The 16,825-nt window shown below is 36.0% G+C and overlaps 1 protein-coding gene across 11 annotated transcripts in view; it reads left to right on the forward strand.

The window, feature by feature from the left end:
* RAD51B (RAD51 paralog B) overlaps positions 1–16,825 on the forward strand; it is a 695,021-nt gene that overhangs the window by 32,059 nt on the left and 646,137 nt on the right. For all 11 annotated transcript variants that reach the window (XM_087856049.1, XM_087856053.1, XM_087856047.1 and 8 more), the window contains 2 exons: positions 7,807–7,926; positions 8,976–9,159. In XM_087856049.1, the coding sequence (XP_087712175.1) occupies positions 7,807–7,926; positions 8,976–9,159 (304 nt within the window). The remainder of the gene's footprint in view (positions 1–7,806; positions 7,927–8,975; positions 9,160–16,825) is intronic.

The following is a 16,825-nucleotide window of genomic DNA, read 5'->3' on the forward strand; positions in this document are numbered from 1 at the left end:
GGTAGGGTTTGGAGAGCTTCTGGGTTGGTGAACACATCGAAGTGCTGGGAGGGTGGTATGCCATGGAGCCCTCCCTGATCTTTTCCTGAGTTGTATCTTTTGTTCTCTGTAATAACTTGGTAATAGTAAGTAAAATGCCATCTTGAGTTCTGTGCACCATTCTAGCAAAATTATTGAACTCTCGAGGAAGGGGGTGGGGGAACTCCTGATTTGTAGTTGCCCAGTTGGTCAGAAGTAGTAGGAGTAGTAGTAGTCCCAGAGGTCCAGGACTTGGGATTAGTGTTTCAAGATGTGGGGGGACAGTCTGAGCCCTTAAACTGTGGAGTCTGAGCTAACTCCAGGTAGTTAAGTGTCTGATATCCAGTTGGTGTCCACAGGGAATTAAAGAATTGCTTGGTATGGAAAACCCAAATACTTGGTGTCAGAAATGTCATTAAGTAAAAATAGTTCATAAACATAAAAGGCTACTAGCATCACAAAAAGAAAACAAGTCATTGTGGTACCTCCTGATGGAAGAATAGTCAAGCCTGAGTGGGATCAAGCTTTCAGATCCAACTACCAGTTTACAACATATACAGAGAAGAGAGGAACATGTTAAACTACACCAGAAAGATGCAGTCAGCAAAATCCAAACTGTGGGAAATGACAGAACAAATGATTGTTGGAGTTGGGGTTGGAGGAGGAACCTTTGGATTAAAAGAGATTTGAAAGGTATATTGTTCTCATCACATTGTATACCTTAAACTTATACAATGTTATATGCCAGTTATATCTCAATAAAGCTGGGGAAAAAGATGTATTGGTCATTTCCAGTGTGATGAACTTATTTGGATCTTAAACAAATAAATGGTAAAAAAGAACAAAAGCATAAATACATGAGACCACTGAAAATCTGAACACTGAAATATATTTGATGCTAACACTGGTCAAGACATTAGTTCACTTAGGTTGTCCAAATGAAAGGTACTCTTCAAAATGTCAGTGACTAGCCTTCAACTGACAAGCCAAAGACAAGTTGGAAATGAGGTAAAATTTTAGTCCCTTTATTGGAATTATGTTTGTTTCTTTTCTTTTCTTTTTTTTTTTTTTTAGATTTTATTTTTAAGTAATCTCTATACCCAACGTGGGGCTCAAACTCCCGACCTCAAGATCAAGAGTTGCTTGCTCTACTGACTGAGGCAGCCAGGTGCCTCTGGAATTATGTTTCATAATTCACAAGGAGCCTTAATGAAGGTCATTGGAGGATAGGGGTTGAAATTTATATTGTTTTTACTTTTCTAGTCTGTTCTCCACAGGCTTGAAGAGTATGGTCATCTGGCTGCCACATGGATTGCATTCTGAGGTGTGGTGATAGGATCAGGTGGAATCAAAAGTACCAGTCTTCCTTCTGGAGCACCTCCTCCTCCTTCTGGAGAGATGGTCATGGCCGGTCAGAGAGTGCAGCTGGCTCTGTACTGCCTGGTCCCATTTCATTTGTGCTATTACAGGACTGCTTGACCCCTATTTGGATTTATTGGGGAAGGTTAGTTAATCAGTTAGGAAAGCTTTCTTCTGCAAGTAACTGAATACCCACAGAACAGTAAGTAGGTGGTTGCGGGCACTGATTCTGCCCCTCTGTGATGACAGGGAGACGTTGGGCTGCTGCATTTTTAGGCATCTTATCCAGTCAGCGGGAAGGGAAAAGGCCAGCTATATGTTTTATCAGGAAAATATGTGTTCCCCAGAATAGCTGTCTCTTTCCCTCTGTTGATTTTCTTTTTCCTCTGGAATTGTCCTGCAGATTTCTCACTGGACCACCCCTATATGCAAGGGAGGGTGGGGAAAGGAGGGGGAAAAGATTGTTATAATAAGCATGATGAGTTTCCTGGGGCTGGTTAACATTGCTGCCTGAGTAAAATTGGGGTTCTCAAAGTAAAGAAGATGTGGGAGTGGATATTGGTAGGTAATTAATAGCATCTGTCACCACTGGGATCATTTCTGGACTTAGAGAAGAGGTAAAAGCATGAAAATGAAACTCAAAGCGGAATATGTTATCTGATCAGTACAAATGAGAACGTGAATTGAAGGATTATTCTGAGGAAGGTTAAAGGATTTGTATAAAGGGGCGCCTCAGTAGCTCAGTTGGTTAAATGTCCAACCCTTGATTTTGGCTCAGGTCATGATCTCAGGGTCGTGAGATTGAGCCCCACATTGAGCTCCACGCAGAGCATGGAGCCTGCTTAAGATTCTCTCTCTCCCTCTAACCCTCCCCGCCCCCATCCGTCTCCCTCTCGCTCTCTTAAAAAAAAACAAACCTCAATTTGCATATAGAGAATTTAGGGTAAGTGATAGAAAGTGGAAAATGATTGTAATTTTTAATTTTATTTATTTTATTTTATTTTATTTTTTTTATAATGATTTTTTATTATATTATGTTAGTCACCATACAGTACATCCCCGGTTTTCGATGTAAGGCTCGATGATTCATTAGTTGTGTATAACACCCAGTGCACCATGCAATATGTGCCCTCCTTACTACCCATCACCGGTCTATCCCATTCCCCCACCCCCCTCCCCTGTAATTTTTAATTTTAATAATAAATTGCAAGATACCTTTTTATCAAGAAGGAGGGAAAAAACAAAGGAGGAGTAAATAAAACTTGCTTAAGTTTAAAATGCATTAAAAAAAAAAAAAGAAAACCTTGCAGGTGATGTACTTAAAAACAGTTTGGAAAGATTAGTTATATATATACTTTTAAAGATTATTTATTTTAGAGAGAGAGAGAGAGAGTGTGTGCATGAACAATGGGGAGGGGCAGAAGGAAAGGGAGAGAGAGTCCCAAGCAGACTCTGTACAGAGTCTGTCATGGCGGAGCTCGTTTTCACGACCCTGAGATCATGACCTGAGCCAAAAGAAACCAAGAGTTGGTCACTCAACCAACTGTGCCACCCAGGTGCCCCAATTAGTTGTATTTTTTTTAAGGTAGTACACTAGTTCATTTTTACAAATCTTTGAGAAGGTAATCTAAAATAGTATGTTAAGCATGCTTATTCACCTTAGACTGATTATATCTCCAAACTGATTAATAATTACATAATAGTAGAGTCTGGTACTAAACCCTCAGGTATTCAGGGACTGCCTTGGGGAGAGGGGAATGCTAAGCAAGAAGAGTTCTAGGTCCTCCTTTCTGATTGTTTCAGAAGAGTCTCTTTTTATTTGTTTAACCTATGGGACTTATGCTTAAGATCTGATATGGTCTTAGACACTCTATGCTTATATATACCTTAAGAATATGGATAAATAGATTAATCTAGTGACCTGTGCAGAAATTTTGGCAACCATGAGAATTCTAGTATTTGTGAATTGAGTGAATACTGTATTATCCCTGTTGGAGGTAATTAAGAAAAGATGGAACCAGAGATTAAGAATAAAAAAGGACGGATGGTAAATAGTAATAGAGGTTTTCAAAGTACCATTTTGGGGGGAATACAATGGATAAAGGAAGATAAAATTGGGTCTTAGAACTGCAGGTGCGTATGTGTGTGAGGCAAACTGAGGGATTGAAACACGAGATGGGGCCCGGGACTCTGGAAGGTGGGGGCCTGGGGAAGTGGAATATAGGATTGGGGAGTTAGGAGGTAGAAGTGGACAATCCTGAGTTGTCATGAAATCAGAAAAGCTCTGAAAACTGGGAAGAAATACGTAGTTCAACAGGGGAGGAAGACATTAAATAGTCACAAACATGTAAAATTGTAATCATTATAGCTCTGTGTACAAAGGAAAAGTGTATGTTGTATTTTTCTGTGTGGAAGCGGTGGCCAAGCTTAGATCTGAGGAGCTGCCTGTCGCCTTGCAAGGTGCCAGGTACCCCCCAGCCAGTGCGCTCCAATTCCTACCTCACTAACTAGAGCGTCGCTCTCTGAGATCAGTGTATCAGGAGGAGGCATGACTTTGTTAATGTTAGTGGCTAGCCATGACTTCGGCTCGTTAGGAAGTTAATTACCAGTGTGGTCTTAGGACCATTTACCTATTTGCTTCTTGGCATGAATCCAAGTTGTTTGACTTGGGGGGCAAACAATAGCGGAGACATTTTTTAAGATGGTTTCATGAGTCTGGGGAGGTTTCACCTTAGTCTAATTTTAGCTGCCTTATGAGTCTAGCTGCCTATGTGAATCTAGGTGAATTAGTGGGGAGATCTTGAAGAGGTTCTAAGATAGAAAATGAAATTAGTCATAAGTACTTACTACAAAAACAAAACTTTGGAATTTTCTGGAATCTGTAAAGGAGTAATAGATTCATATTGTGTATTTATATCACACTGCTGAACAAATACATACTGAATTAATGAACAGGAAAATATTACATATGTACAAGAAGCTTTGAGAAACCATAAACTTCTATTTCAGCACATTTATGATGCCATATTTCAACTAGAATTTTGGAAAACTTTTTTTTTTTTTTACGTTAAGCATGTGTTTTGTTTCAAGTTGTCATGTGGTCAGTAATGTACTAATGTACTTTCCTTTTATACAAGAGCTGTGAAGTAACAGGGGGAACTAATAACAAAAACCTGGAACGAATCCAGTCTTCTCCACTTCAATGAGTGGTAATTCCATTCCTCCAGATGCTCATCCAATTAGTCAAGAAATCCCTTCAGCTCCTCTTTTGAACTTTACCTTGAGTTCACTTACTTCTAATCAGTTGAGCTCTTCTCGGTCAAGTCACCATCATCTCTTATCTGGACTACTGTACTAGCTGGTCTTGCTTTCACCCATGTCCCAGGTACAGCCTCTTTGCCTCTTTTCCAAATCTGATGGAGTGATTCTTTAAAAAAAAAAAAAAAAAAAAAAAAAGAAGTCAGAGCATGTCAGTTCTGCTTCCAGGTTTCTTATTTTACTAAATAATATCTAAACAAAATACCACAGACCTAAGGATCTTATGTGATCCTGGCCCCTGGCTAGCCCTCTGACCTTATTTCCTTTTTAATTAATTAATTAATTAATTTTTTCAAAAGATTTGAGAGAGAGAAAGAGGAAGCACGAGCAAGGGGGAGAGGCAGATGTAGAGGGAGAAGCAGGCTCACCGGCTGAGCAGGGAGCCCGATGCAAGACTTGATCCCAGGACCCTGGGATCATGACCTGAGCTGAAGGCAGATGCTTAACCAATGTGAGCCACCCAGGCACCTTGACCTTATTTCCTTTTATTCTCCTTCTTGTTTCCTGTGTTCCAACTATGTTAGCCTCCTTGTTTATTATTCCTCGATCACCCCAGGCCCTTGTTATATATAGTTCTCTTTTTCTATGCACTCTTCCGCTGGATATCAAATGGTTCATTTTCTCATCTCTGTTAAACCATTGTTCAAATTCACCCTATTAAAGAGGCTTTCCCAGACCACTTTACATGAAGTAGAACTTGCTTACATCTTTCACAATCTGTTCCCTCATCCTGATTCATTTTTCTTTAGAGCACTTATTACCTGATATATAATATGTGTGTGTTTGTCTCTCTCAGTAAACTGTAAGTTCCGTGAAGGAAGTTTTTTTTTGTTTTTGTTTTTGTTGTTGTTGTTGTCCATTGTCACATCCTTAGCACCTAGAATGGTGCCTGGCGTATAGTAGGTCCTCAATATATATTTAAAAAATATATTTTATCTATTTATTTGAGAGAGAGTGAGGGAGAGGGAGAAGGAGAGAGAATCTGAAGCAGACTCTATATTGAGCACAGAGCCTGACGTGGGGTTGATCCCACAACTGTGAGATCATGACCCAAGCCAAAACCAAGAATTGGATGCCTAACCAACTGAGCCACCTAGGCGCCCCTCAATAAATATGTTTTGAATGAATGAATCTTAAGTGCGTCCTTGAAAGGAATACTTTTTATGAAAAAGATGTCCACTAGATGGCATTGCTTTCAAACTTTATGTAATTAATGTCTGGGAGCAAAAGATAGGATCTTTTCTGTTGTTACTCTAGCCAGGAAAGATCTTCGTGATGAAGATTGTCACAAGAAATTGCTATAATTAATGTGAGGCATATAGATACTACATTTGTATTTGGTTTTTGATTTATATATATTTTTAGATATCTTTTCTAAAATTAAAATACTTGGAGAAACTGATTATAGAAAATTATAGCATATTGGTATGTAAATAACTGTTTGATATAGTTATTTCGTGTGGTGACTGTGAATACAGTCACTTTGTGTCCATACATGACCACCTTCCTTCTGAGGGGCCTTAATGGAATGAGAGAGCAGTCATAAGTTCCGGAGCTTTTTACCACTCAAGGCACCAGTTGAAATTCAGCCTAGTATTGAAGGCAGAAAATTATTATTGTCTGTTAGTTGTTGTTGCCAATGAGTTAGGTACTCACTGATTGAGATGAGTACTCAGTACCTAATCAGCCGGGCATCCAATTATGAAAAACTTCCATGTTTCTGGCCGATGTTGCCATACCTATCTTATTAAAAATCGGTCCCAAGAGTCAGAGCTTTTAGCTGACTTCTGTAACCAGCTCCAAACTCAGCAAACAGTTGCCCTAATCAAGAAATTTACCCATTTCCCTCAAATCCTTGAAATGTGCCTGTCCTGCCTGTGCCAATGTCATCTCATTTCTTCCTGCTTTCATTGCTTACCTCATTTCCTCCTTTATTCCACCCTGTGTGTCTCTCTCATGCACTTCCCCTAAATGCTCATTTGATCCATTTTGTTCTCGGTCTTTATACATCCTTTGGTAAAGTAATTTTTTCTTTTCCTGTTCAACCTAATGATGCCTTTTTTTTCAAATTGTTCAAAATATACTTTAAAAATATTATTAACCAGTTTTATTTCTCTCTTTCTCTATTTTAGATTTTTCTTTTTCATTTCTGGTTATATGTGAGGAATTTATTTTGTTTATCTCTTTAAAGTTCTCAGCCTCTTCTTGGGACTCATTAACTATCTAGAAATGAAAACACTGTTCTTTGTACTTTTACCTTTAAATGGAACATAAAGTATAGGGTGATTTTTGTGTATTTATAGTCCTTCCTCCCAGTCATCCTTGGATGGTTAAGTATCAGACTGATAAAGTATCATTTTTAAATAGGAGACAGTTATAGTGAAAGAGTTACACTTTTATATTTTTAACCAGAAATATTTGAAATTTCTAGTACTGAGCTCTATGTCTTAAGCTATTAATGATGATATTTGCATCTCTTTGGCCTTGTCACTCTCCTACACTTGGCCTGTGCATGCGTTAGATCTGGCTTTGAGTTCAGAATGTAGAAAATCCTTTTTTCTCTACTAAGGACATATTGGACAACATCCATTTGTTTAGGAAATAATTTCCTGTTTACCAAGAAGCTATTAGATAGCATTTATTTTATGTATATATTAAGTTTTAATTGAGAAAGCATATTTTTCTGTTCGGAGACAGAGATACTTACTGATACTTGATTGTTAGAATGATATTATATATTTGTTCAAATATATTTCTTTCATTCATGATGATGAAATAATTTTTCTTATTTACTAAACATATCTTATAGCTGCTAGTCAAATTATCAGTTATTAAAAAAACATATCTATTCCTAGAAAGATAAACCTCAGAGACATTGTTGCTTACTTAACCTTAGATGACATCTGAAAGCCCTTGCTGGTGTCATGCTCTGACTGCTAACCTCTTTTAGTGCTTGTAAAGGAAGGCTTATTTTGCTTATATCTGCTCTATTTTTGTTCTAGTGTTACATGTGGCTTATGAGTTTCCTAAGTAAAATTCATTAGAAGTTCAGCATTATGGCCTTAAATATTATTAACTATTTTCACTCGTGCTATTTTTTCTTCACTACAGACTGGTTGAGATAGCAGAATCTCGTTTTCCCAGATATTTTAACACTGAAGAAAAATTACTTTTGACAAGCAGTAAGGTTCACCTTTATCGGGAACTCAGCTGTGATGAAGTTCTGCGAAGGTATGCTGCTTTAGATTTTGGTATTTTAGTAATACTTCGAAGATTTATTTTTTGTTTTTTATGTTTTCAGCTGAGTGAAAAAAAAGTCTCTGCATATGTATTAGGGTTATGGGAAATAATTATTTCAGTGTTCTTTTTTTGCCACAGCCTATTGGATGAAATATTTCTTTAAAAATGAAAATGTATTGAATGAGTGAAATGTTTTAGATTTAATTAATTATTTAAGTGGTATATTAATTATCTATTGTTCCATTAATAGGTTACCCCCAAAATTCAGGAGCTTAAAATAGCAAACGTGTATTATCTCATGTAGTAGCAGAGGCTTAGGTATCTGGAAGTGATTTAGCTAAGTGTTTCTGGCTTGGGATTGCAGAAGAGGTTGCAGTCGAGCTATTGGCCAGGGCTGTGGTCTTCTCAAGGTTCAAATGGGGCTGGAGAATCTTGGAGAATTCCAAGGTCACTCATGTAATTGCTGGAAGGCCTCCGTTCCTTGCTGGCTGTTGGCCAGAGGCCTGTGTTCCTCACCATGTGGGCCTCTCCATAGGGCTGTTAACAACATGGCAGCTTGTCTTCCTCAGAGAGAGTGATCTGAGAGAGTGGGCAAGTGAGAGAGAGCCCAAGATGGCAGCTGTAGTCTTTTATAACTTACTCTCAGAAGTACCATACCATCATTTTGTCATATGCTGTTGGTCATATAGACCAACCCTGGTAAATGTAGGAGGGGACTGCACAAGGCTGTCAATACAAGGTGGGAGTAAAATGGGGCCATTTTGGAGATGGGCTATGATAAGCAGTTTTATCCTAAAATTAGCAGTATTGTAGGAGAACCAGAGAGTGAAACTAAATGAAAGCATTTTGGTGCATTTTCAAAAGGGTGCTATATGTATAGAAGAGCTGGAAATAAGTTATGAATATTGAATATTTGCAATCATTACTGTAACTTAGGGAAGAACAATTTGTTGTCATTGTTTTTAAGTTGGTTAATCTTTGTAATACCCTGTTTTATATTATATCTTTAATTTACTATTTTGCAAATTCTGCTTTTATAGGATTGACTCTTTGGAAGAAGAAATTATTTCAAAGGGAGTTAAACTGGTAATTATTGACTCTGTTGCTTCTGTGGTAAGAAAGGAGTTTGATACACAACTTCAGGGCAACATCAGAGAAAGAAACAAGTTCTTGGCAAGAGAAGCAGCCTCCTTGAAGTATTTGGCTGAGGAATTTTCAATCCCAGTAAGTTTTTTCTTTTTCTCTCTTTTTTTCTTTTTCTTTGTTTTCTTTTATGTTCACTGACTTATAATATCAACTAATATAATTAGAAAAAAATGTAAAACAGATGATGTGTAAAAGGTAGCATGGTCTAATTGGTATAGTAAATATCTTCTTAAGTTTGGTCATCTGTTGAGATTATCTTTTTCACAGTTGGAGTCTGGAGCAGTTTTAAATGTTGGTTGTAAAAGTTCCTATATAGTCAGTCCTTTTCTCCATCTAATTGTTGACTCTGTGTGTATGTTTTGTATTACTTTTGTCACACCAAGGTAAATATTAACTACTAAAACTACATGAAATTGCCTAGGTCTATTTCTGTAGTTTCTTTTATGGCAATATTTGTCAGATTTATAAATATTTTAGATTTAGATATTATGTTATTATGTTTGGTGCTGTCTTGTACTTTGTAGGATTTGGTTTGCTCCAAATGGCCAGAGGTTGACTATCATATTTTAGAGTATTGGGAGTGATAGTAATGGAGACCTTGAGAGATTACCACTGACCCCACTTTCCATACTGGGGATTGTGATGAGTAAATCTGAAGATGCAGGTATCTTTCAAGGGTTTGTGGTGGGTAAGCTACAAGGTGTAAGTGTGTTCGGATTGCTTTCCCATTAACAGTGCATAGGAGAGTTCTGCTTATTCTGCGGCCTCAGCAACATTTAGTATTGTCAGGCTTTTCCATTTTAGCCGGACATCATCTCAACAGAAGTTAAGAAAATTCCTTAAACTGAGATAAGATTTAGTTATGATTTTATAATTTTTAGATTCGTGTTTGCAAAATTAAAAGCTTGGGTCTCTGTAATGTGTACCAAGATTTTAAACTACCACACAGCCTTTGAGATTTATAAACCTAAGCAAGAAGTCAAAGGAGAAAATGTGGCATATAAAAAGTTCTACATTTCTTAATGGCTTTTTAATTCGTATTTCGGATTATGTGATGTAATTCCTGGTAAGTCAAGGGCTGTAAAGTTTATCCCGGATGACGCTCATCTTTTAAATTTTATTGTAGTTGGTTAAAATGATAAATCCAAATCCATGTTTTCCCTGGCCAACGGAATTTAAAAATATTTTCTAGGGTTACTTGATTGAATGGAAAATTTAAGTATGTATACTTATTTTATTAATTCATACTGGTTGCTTGACTTAATCCTATGTAAAATATGAAAATTCACTTTTTAAAAGTTGTATTTATTTGCTTTTAAACAGTAATTGTAGGCTCATGTTTTTCAGTTTTTTTCTGAAGTAATTTATTTTCCTGAAGTAATTTATTTTCCTGAGTGAGAAAAGAGCTCTGCTTTTCTTTGTTTTTATTAGTGCCTTCTGAAAGAGTAGGTTCTTACTATTTCCATATCTCTCTCTCTTTGCCTTTGTTTTTCTCTTTAGAGATAAATGCAGAATATAATATGCACTTCTGTAACACAGGATGGTCGTGGTTTTTGTGACAAGTTAGTATTGGTTTTAGAAGGATTTTGAAAAATACTTCCTTTAGGAAGTGTGGGAATTTTCTTAGCCTAATTACCTCATTTAAATGAAAAATCATGAACTTTTAAGTTTTAAGCTGTACTTTGAATAGGCAACTCCACATGGAACTAACTAGCTGAAAACAGTATGTTGCTATCTAATTTATTATCCCTTTCAAAATCACAGACCATGTGCTTCTTTATAGTTCCTCAAACATTCTGACAAACATTCCCGCCTCAAGAAGTGTTTGTTATTCCTCAGTCTGGAATATTTCCCCTCTAAATATCCATATGATTTCTTCTCTCCTGTCATCTTATTAATGAGGACTTTCCTGACCATATAAGTATTAACCACACTCCCTGCGTCCCCATCTCCCTTATTATGCTTTATGTTTCTTCATTACAGTTTTCACCTTCTAGCATGTTATATATTTATGTTGAGTGTGTGTGTGTCTCCTCCACCCCATAGAGTGGTCATGGGGACTGCCTACTTTCTTCACTACTTTATTCTCAGCAGCAGGAACAGTGCTTAACACACAGTAGGCACTCAGTAAATATTTTCAAATGTATGAATTGTAGATATTGTTTTTCTCTTTGGACTTGAGTTAATCTTATATTATTGGTACTACACTTAAATTTTTAATATTTGCTTTCAGCCTTATTTTGATCCTATCTTTAATATTATTTATTATTTCTAATAGTAATAAAATACAATATTAGATAGCAGAATATCTTATCATATAGGAGCTGTACTCAGATTACAGTGGCATCTTATGGGAAGAAAAAGAATTCTTAAGATTCTTAAGCTTGGAAAAATCTTTAGAGATCTATATAGTATCAGAAAGTCAGGAAGTAGAAAAGATTCTGTTTCAGTTTAGTAGAACTACGATAAATGAACGTCTGATGGCCTCTGAGCAGTGGGCAGGAAGCCAAGCATTCCAGCCTGCCCTCTGGCTGTGGATCTAAGATGGTGGATAGGGCCAGGAACATGCCTGGTACTTTGACACTCTAGATATCATTTCATTCAAATAAGAGTAAAGAGTAAAATCACCTTAGGTGGTGGGATGAGTACTTTATAGAATTTTAAAATTTCTTTTCAGTGAACATGCAATACTTTTAATAAGTGGGGAGAAGTTTAAAAGTATAATTGGTACTTAATTTTGATTGTCACATTGTATATGTATGCAAGGATGCCTGCATGCATGAAGATTTCGATCTTCTCTCTCAGTGATTGATAAAATAGACAAAATGTTAGCAAATTAAATCTAGAAAGTCAGAAGACCTGAGTAACATAACCAACTTGATCTAATTGACATTTACAAAACATTCCATTTGCTGCTTGCAGAAAATGCATTTCTTTTTTTTTTTTTTTTAAGATTTTATTTATTTATTCGACAGAGAGAGACAGCGAGAGAGGGAACATAAGCAAGGGGAGTGGGAGAGGGAGAAGCTGACTTCCCGCCAAGCAGGGAGCCCGATGCGGGGCTTGATCCCAGGACCCTGGGATCATGACCTGAGCTGAAGGCAGATGCTTAATGGCTGAGCCACCCAGGTGCCCCAAAATGCATTTCTTTCAAGTACACATGAGATATTCACCAAGATAGACAGTACTCTGGGCCATAAAATAAAACTCAACAGATTTAAAAGGTTGAAATGGTACAATGTATGTTTTTTGACCCACTAGAAGAATTAAATTAGAAATCACTAATACAAACATATCTAGAAAATCCCCAAATATTTGGTAATTAAGCAAAACAGTTCTAAATAACCTATGTGTCAAAGAATAAATCACAAGAGAACTTAGAAAATATTTTCAAGTAAATCAAAATGAAAATACAACATCTCAAAATTTGTGAAATGGCTAAGTCAGTGCTTACAGGGAAATTTATACAATTAAATGCTTATATGAGATAGAAAGATTATAAATCAATAATCTAAGCTTGTAAGAAATAGAAAAAGAAGAACAAATTAAACCCAACATAAACAGACAGAAGGAAATAATAAAGAGCAGAAATCAGTGTAATTGAAAACAAAAACAATGGAGGAAAAAAATCAATGAAATAAGATGCTAGTTCTTTGAGAAGACCAATAAAATTGATAAAACTTTACCCAGATTGACCAAGAGAAAAAGAAAAAACAAAATAGTAATATCAGGAATGAGAGAGGGGCTATCCCTATAGATTCTATAGACATTAAATGATAATACGAGAATGTTATGAATAGCTTTATTCCATTAAGTTTGTTAACTGAGATGAAATGAACAAATGCTTTGAAAGACACAAACTACTTACTGAGAAGAAGTAGATAACTTAAATCATCCCATATCTGTTAAAAAATTGAATTTGTAGTTAAAAATCTCACAAAGAAAACTCTAGTTTCAAATGGTTTTACTGGTAATATGTACCAGACATTTAAAGGAGAAATAACAATTCTATACAAGTCTTCCAGAAAATTTACAAGAAAACTACAGACCAATGTCCATTATAAACATAAAGACAGAAATTCTTAACAAAGTATTAGCAAATTAAATCCAGCAATAAATAAGAAGGGACTGAGTGGAGCTTATTTCAGGAATGCAAGGTAAATTTTGAATGCAACATTAAAATATAAAATCCATCACGTCAACATATTAAAAAAAACAAAAGGATCATCTCAGTGTAGGAAAGAAAGCCAGTCAACAAAATTCATCAGCGATTCATGATGAAAACTCTCAACAAAGCAGGAGTAGAAGGCAACTTTCTTAACTTGATAAAGGGCATCTAGAAAAACCTTCAGCTAACATCATACTTAAATTACACTTAGTGGTAAGACACAAGCTTTCTTCTTAAGATTGGGAGAAAGGATAAGATAGCCCAATCTTACCATTTCTAATCAGCAATGAACTGTAGATCCTAGCCAGTATAATATGGCAAGAAAAATAATTTAAGTACATTCAAGTTTGGAAAGAAGAAATAAGACTGTCTTTATTCATAGATCATATAATTTTAGTAGAAAACCGAAAGATTCTACACAAAAAAAGAAAGCTACTAGATCTAACAAGTGATTTTAGCATGGTTGTAGGATGTGGGTTATACAGAAATCACTTGTTTTTCTATATGCTAGTAAAACAATTGGAAATTGAAATTGAAAAGCTGTACCTTTCATAAGAGCGCCAAGAACATGAAATACTTAGTGATAAGGTGTCGTTTCTTTCCAAATGACTCTGTGTATTTAACACACATCCCAATCAAAATCCCAGTAGGCTTTTTGGTAGAAATCAACAAGGCAACTGTGAAATTTATGTGGAAAAGCAGAAGATTGAGAATAGCCAAAACAATTTATAAAAAGGGGAATATAGAGGACTTCCACTCTCTGACTTCAAGACTTACTATAAAGCCACTGTAATTAAGACAGTGTTACATTGGTGATAGGGTAGATTCCCAGATCAGTGGAACAGAATAGAGAGTCCAGAAAATAAATAGATTATGGTCAATTCATTTTGAACAAAGAAGGTAAGGTAATTTAACGGAAAAGCGATAGTTTTTCAGCAAATGGGGCTAGAACAATTGGATATCTGTTTGTAAAAAACAAACCTTGACCAATTCTTCACACCATTGCACAAACCTAATTCCAAATGGATCATCCATGATAACATAAAACCTGAAACTATAAAACTTCAGGAGAAAATCTTTGTCACTTTGAGCAAGGCAAAGATTTCTTAATGATACAAAGAACAGGAACTGTAAAATATATTAACACTTCTACTCTTTGCAGATACTCTTAAGAAAATGAAGAGATAAGCCACAGACTGGCAGTTAATATTTGTATAACTTCTATGTTAAAGGACTAGTAACTAGAATAATAAAGAACCATGAAAACTCAGTCTAATTTTTTAAATGGGCAAAAGATGTAAATAAACACTTCAAAGAAGATATACAGATGGCAAATAAGCACGTGAAGAGATGCTCAATCATTAGTTGTTAGGGAAATGCAAATTAAAATCATAATGAAATACTGCTACACACCTATTGGAATGGTTCAAAAACAAAAATCAAAACCCCGACTATGCCAGATGCTGATGGGGGTGTAGAGGAGCTCCAACTCTCATCCATGCTGATGGAGATGCTAAATGGTGTAGCCACTCTGGAAAACCCTTTGGCAGTTTTTTTGCAAAGTTAAACATTTTAATTATGTGACCCAACAGTCTTTCACCTAGGTATTCTTTTAAGCAAAGAAATTATATTCCTGCAAAAATCTGTATGAAAATGCTTTTAGTACTTTTATTCACTATAACCAAACAGCACAAACAACATGAATATTTATCAGCTGGTGAATGGATAAAGAAATTCATACTCAAGTAATGGAATATTCATATAGCAGAATACCACTCAGCAATAAAAAAGAACAAACTACTGATATAAACAACAGGGATGAGTCTCAAATGCATTGTATTAAATGAAAGAGGCCAGACTCAAATGGCTACATTTTATGTGATTTGTTTTATGACATTCTGCAAAGGGCAAAGCTATGAAAGTGAGAATCAGGTTTGTGGTTTCAGGGGCTCAGGGTGGGAAGGTGAGGAGATTGATTACAAGTGGGTATGAGGAAACTTATTGGCATGATGGAAATGGTCAATATCTTGATTGTGGTGTGGCTACATGAGTGTGTGAGTTTGTTGAAACTCAGAACTGTACACCCAAACAGGGTGTGTTTTTAAAATTATATGTTACTTTTTCCTCAAGAAACAACAACAAAAAGCAAATGAAACATTTACGCTAGAAGATCTCTTATGACTCAGAACTTTCTTCTCTGATTTTAACTTTCTGTTACCTCAAGGAAAAGAGAGTTACCAAGTGTGTTTAATCAGTTAACTTTATTTCGGCTGTTCAAGCTGTGGCCTAATAGCCTTCCTTTTAAAAAATTGCTGGTGTCTTCAGAATTTATGGGCCAATATCAAGTTGTTGAAGTTTTATTTCATGTTGTATTATACTAGCCTCAAAATCAGTTTTGTAGGTTTTTTCCAGTTGAGTTATAGGAGCAAGTTGCTGAAGACTTATAGGTAAGAAACATAACCTAACTGATCCTTAGCCTCTTGCTAATTCTTCTTTCTGAAACATGTTTCCTTTTCCTTTTTTTTTTTTTTTAACTAATACCTTTGTCTATAAAGTTAATTATATTTGGACAGTTTGTGAACACTGCCCGCACATTAACGACTGCTGGAAATATAGTAATCCTTAATGCAGAGGTGAATTTCTAAAAAGCCGAAATGTCTCAGTTTGAGTTCAGATAGCTTTAACCTCAAAAGCTAAATCAGTAACTTGTATTGTAAATTCATGCCTTCTTTCTGGAGATGATTTATTTATTCGTAAGCATGTAAGAAGAAATGTCCTCCCTCAGGGTTGAAGAAAAACTGTTCTCTCAAGGTCTTCTTTTTTTCTTTGTTCATTAGTGTTGTATAACAAGATATGATCTCAATCGAGATTTAGATCTAGATATTTTATTAGTTTTGTGGGACGTCACAAAAAGGAGCTCTTTGGAGTAGTTTATATAGGATATACTCTTCACTAACTTTCTTTTTTTTAATGGGATGAAGAAGGAGTAGTATATAGCACATAAAATTCTAAATTTTAGGGACTTTTAGGGCCCCCAAGGGTGTTAAAGTTCTGACATTTGGTGGCTATGGGTGACTTGATCCTCTTTCAAAGTTTTGAGATGTTCAGGTAGTAACTGAGGAGAATATCCAGAGCATGTGTGAGCTGCAGAAGACCAAGGCAGGCCCATTTTCCTCTCTGACATTTTGTTTTACTAACATCTTTTTAAAGCTTTTTATGATTGATCACACTAAGGACTTATACAGCTTTCTCTTTTATGATGTTTGTGAAATATTAGATTGATTTCACAATATTTGGGACACTAATAAAGTATATCATTATATTTTAAGCTTCAGTTTATGTTCTTGTCTTATTTTTTGTTTATTTTTTAAGAGAGGGAGAGGGTGGGAGGGGCAGAGGGAGAGGGAGAGAGACAATCCTAAAAGTAGGCTCCACACCCAGTACGGAGCCTGACATGGGCTCGATCTCACAACCCTGAGATCATGACCTGAGCCAAAATCAAGAGTCACACGCTTAACCAGCTGAGCCACGCAGATGCTCCTCATGTTCCTGTCTTAAAACAAAATGGTAGCAGAT

The sequence above is a fragment of the Ursus americanus genome, chromosome 26 (genome assembly GCF_024610735.1).
Source record: "Ursus americanus isolate L20-20 chromosome 26, mUrsAme1.1.p, whole genome shotgun sequence".
In the NCBI taxonomy this organism is placed as follows: domain Eukaryota; kingdom Metazoa; phylum Chordata; class Mammalia; order Carnivora; family Ursidae; genus Ursus; species Ursus americanus.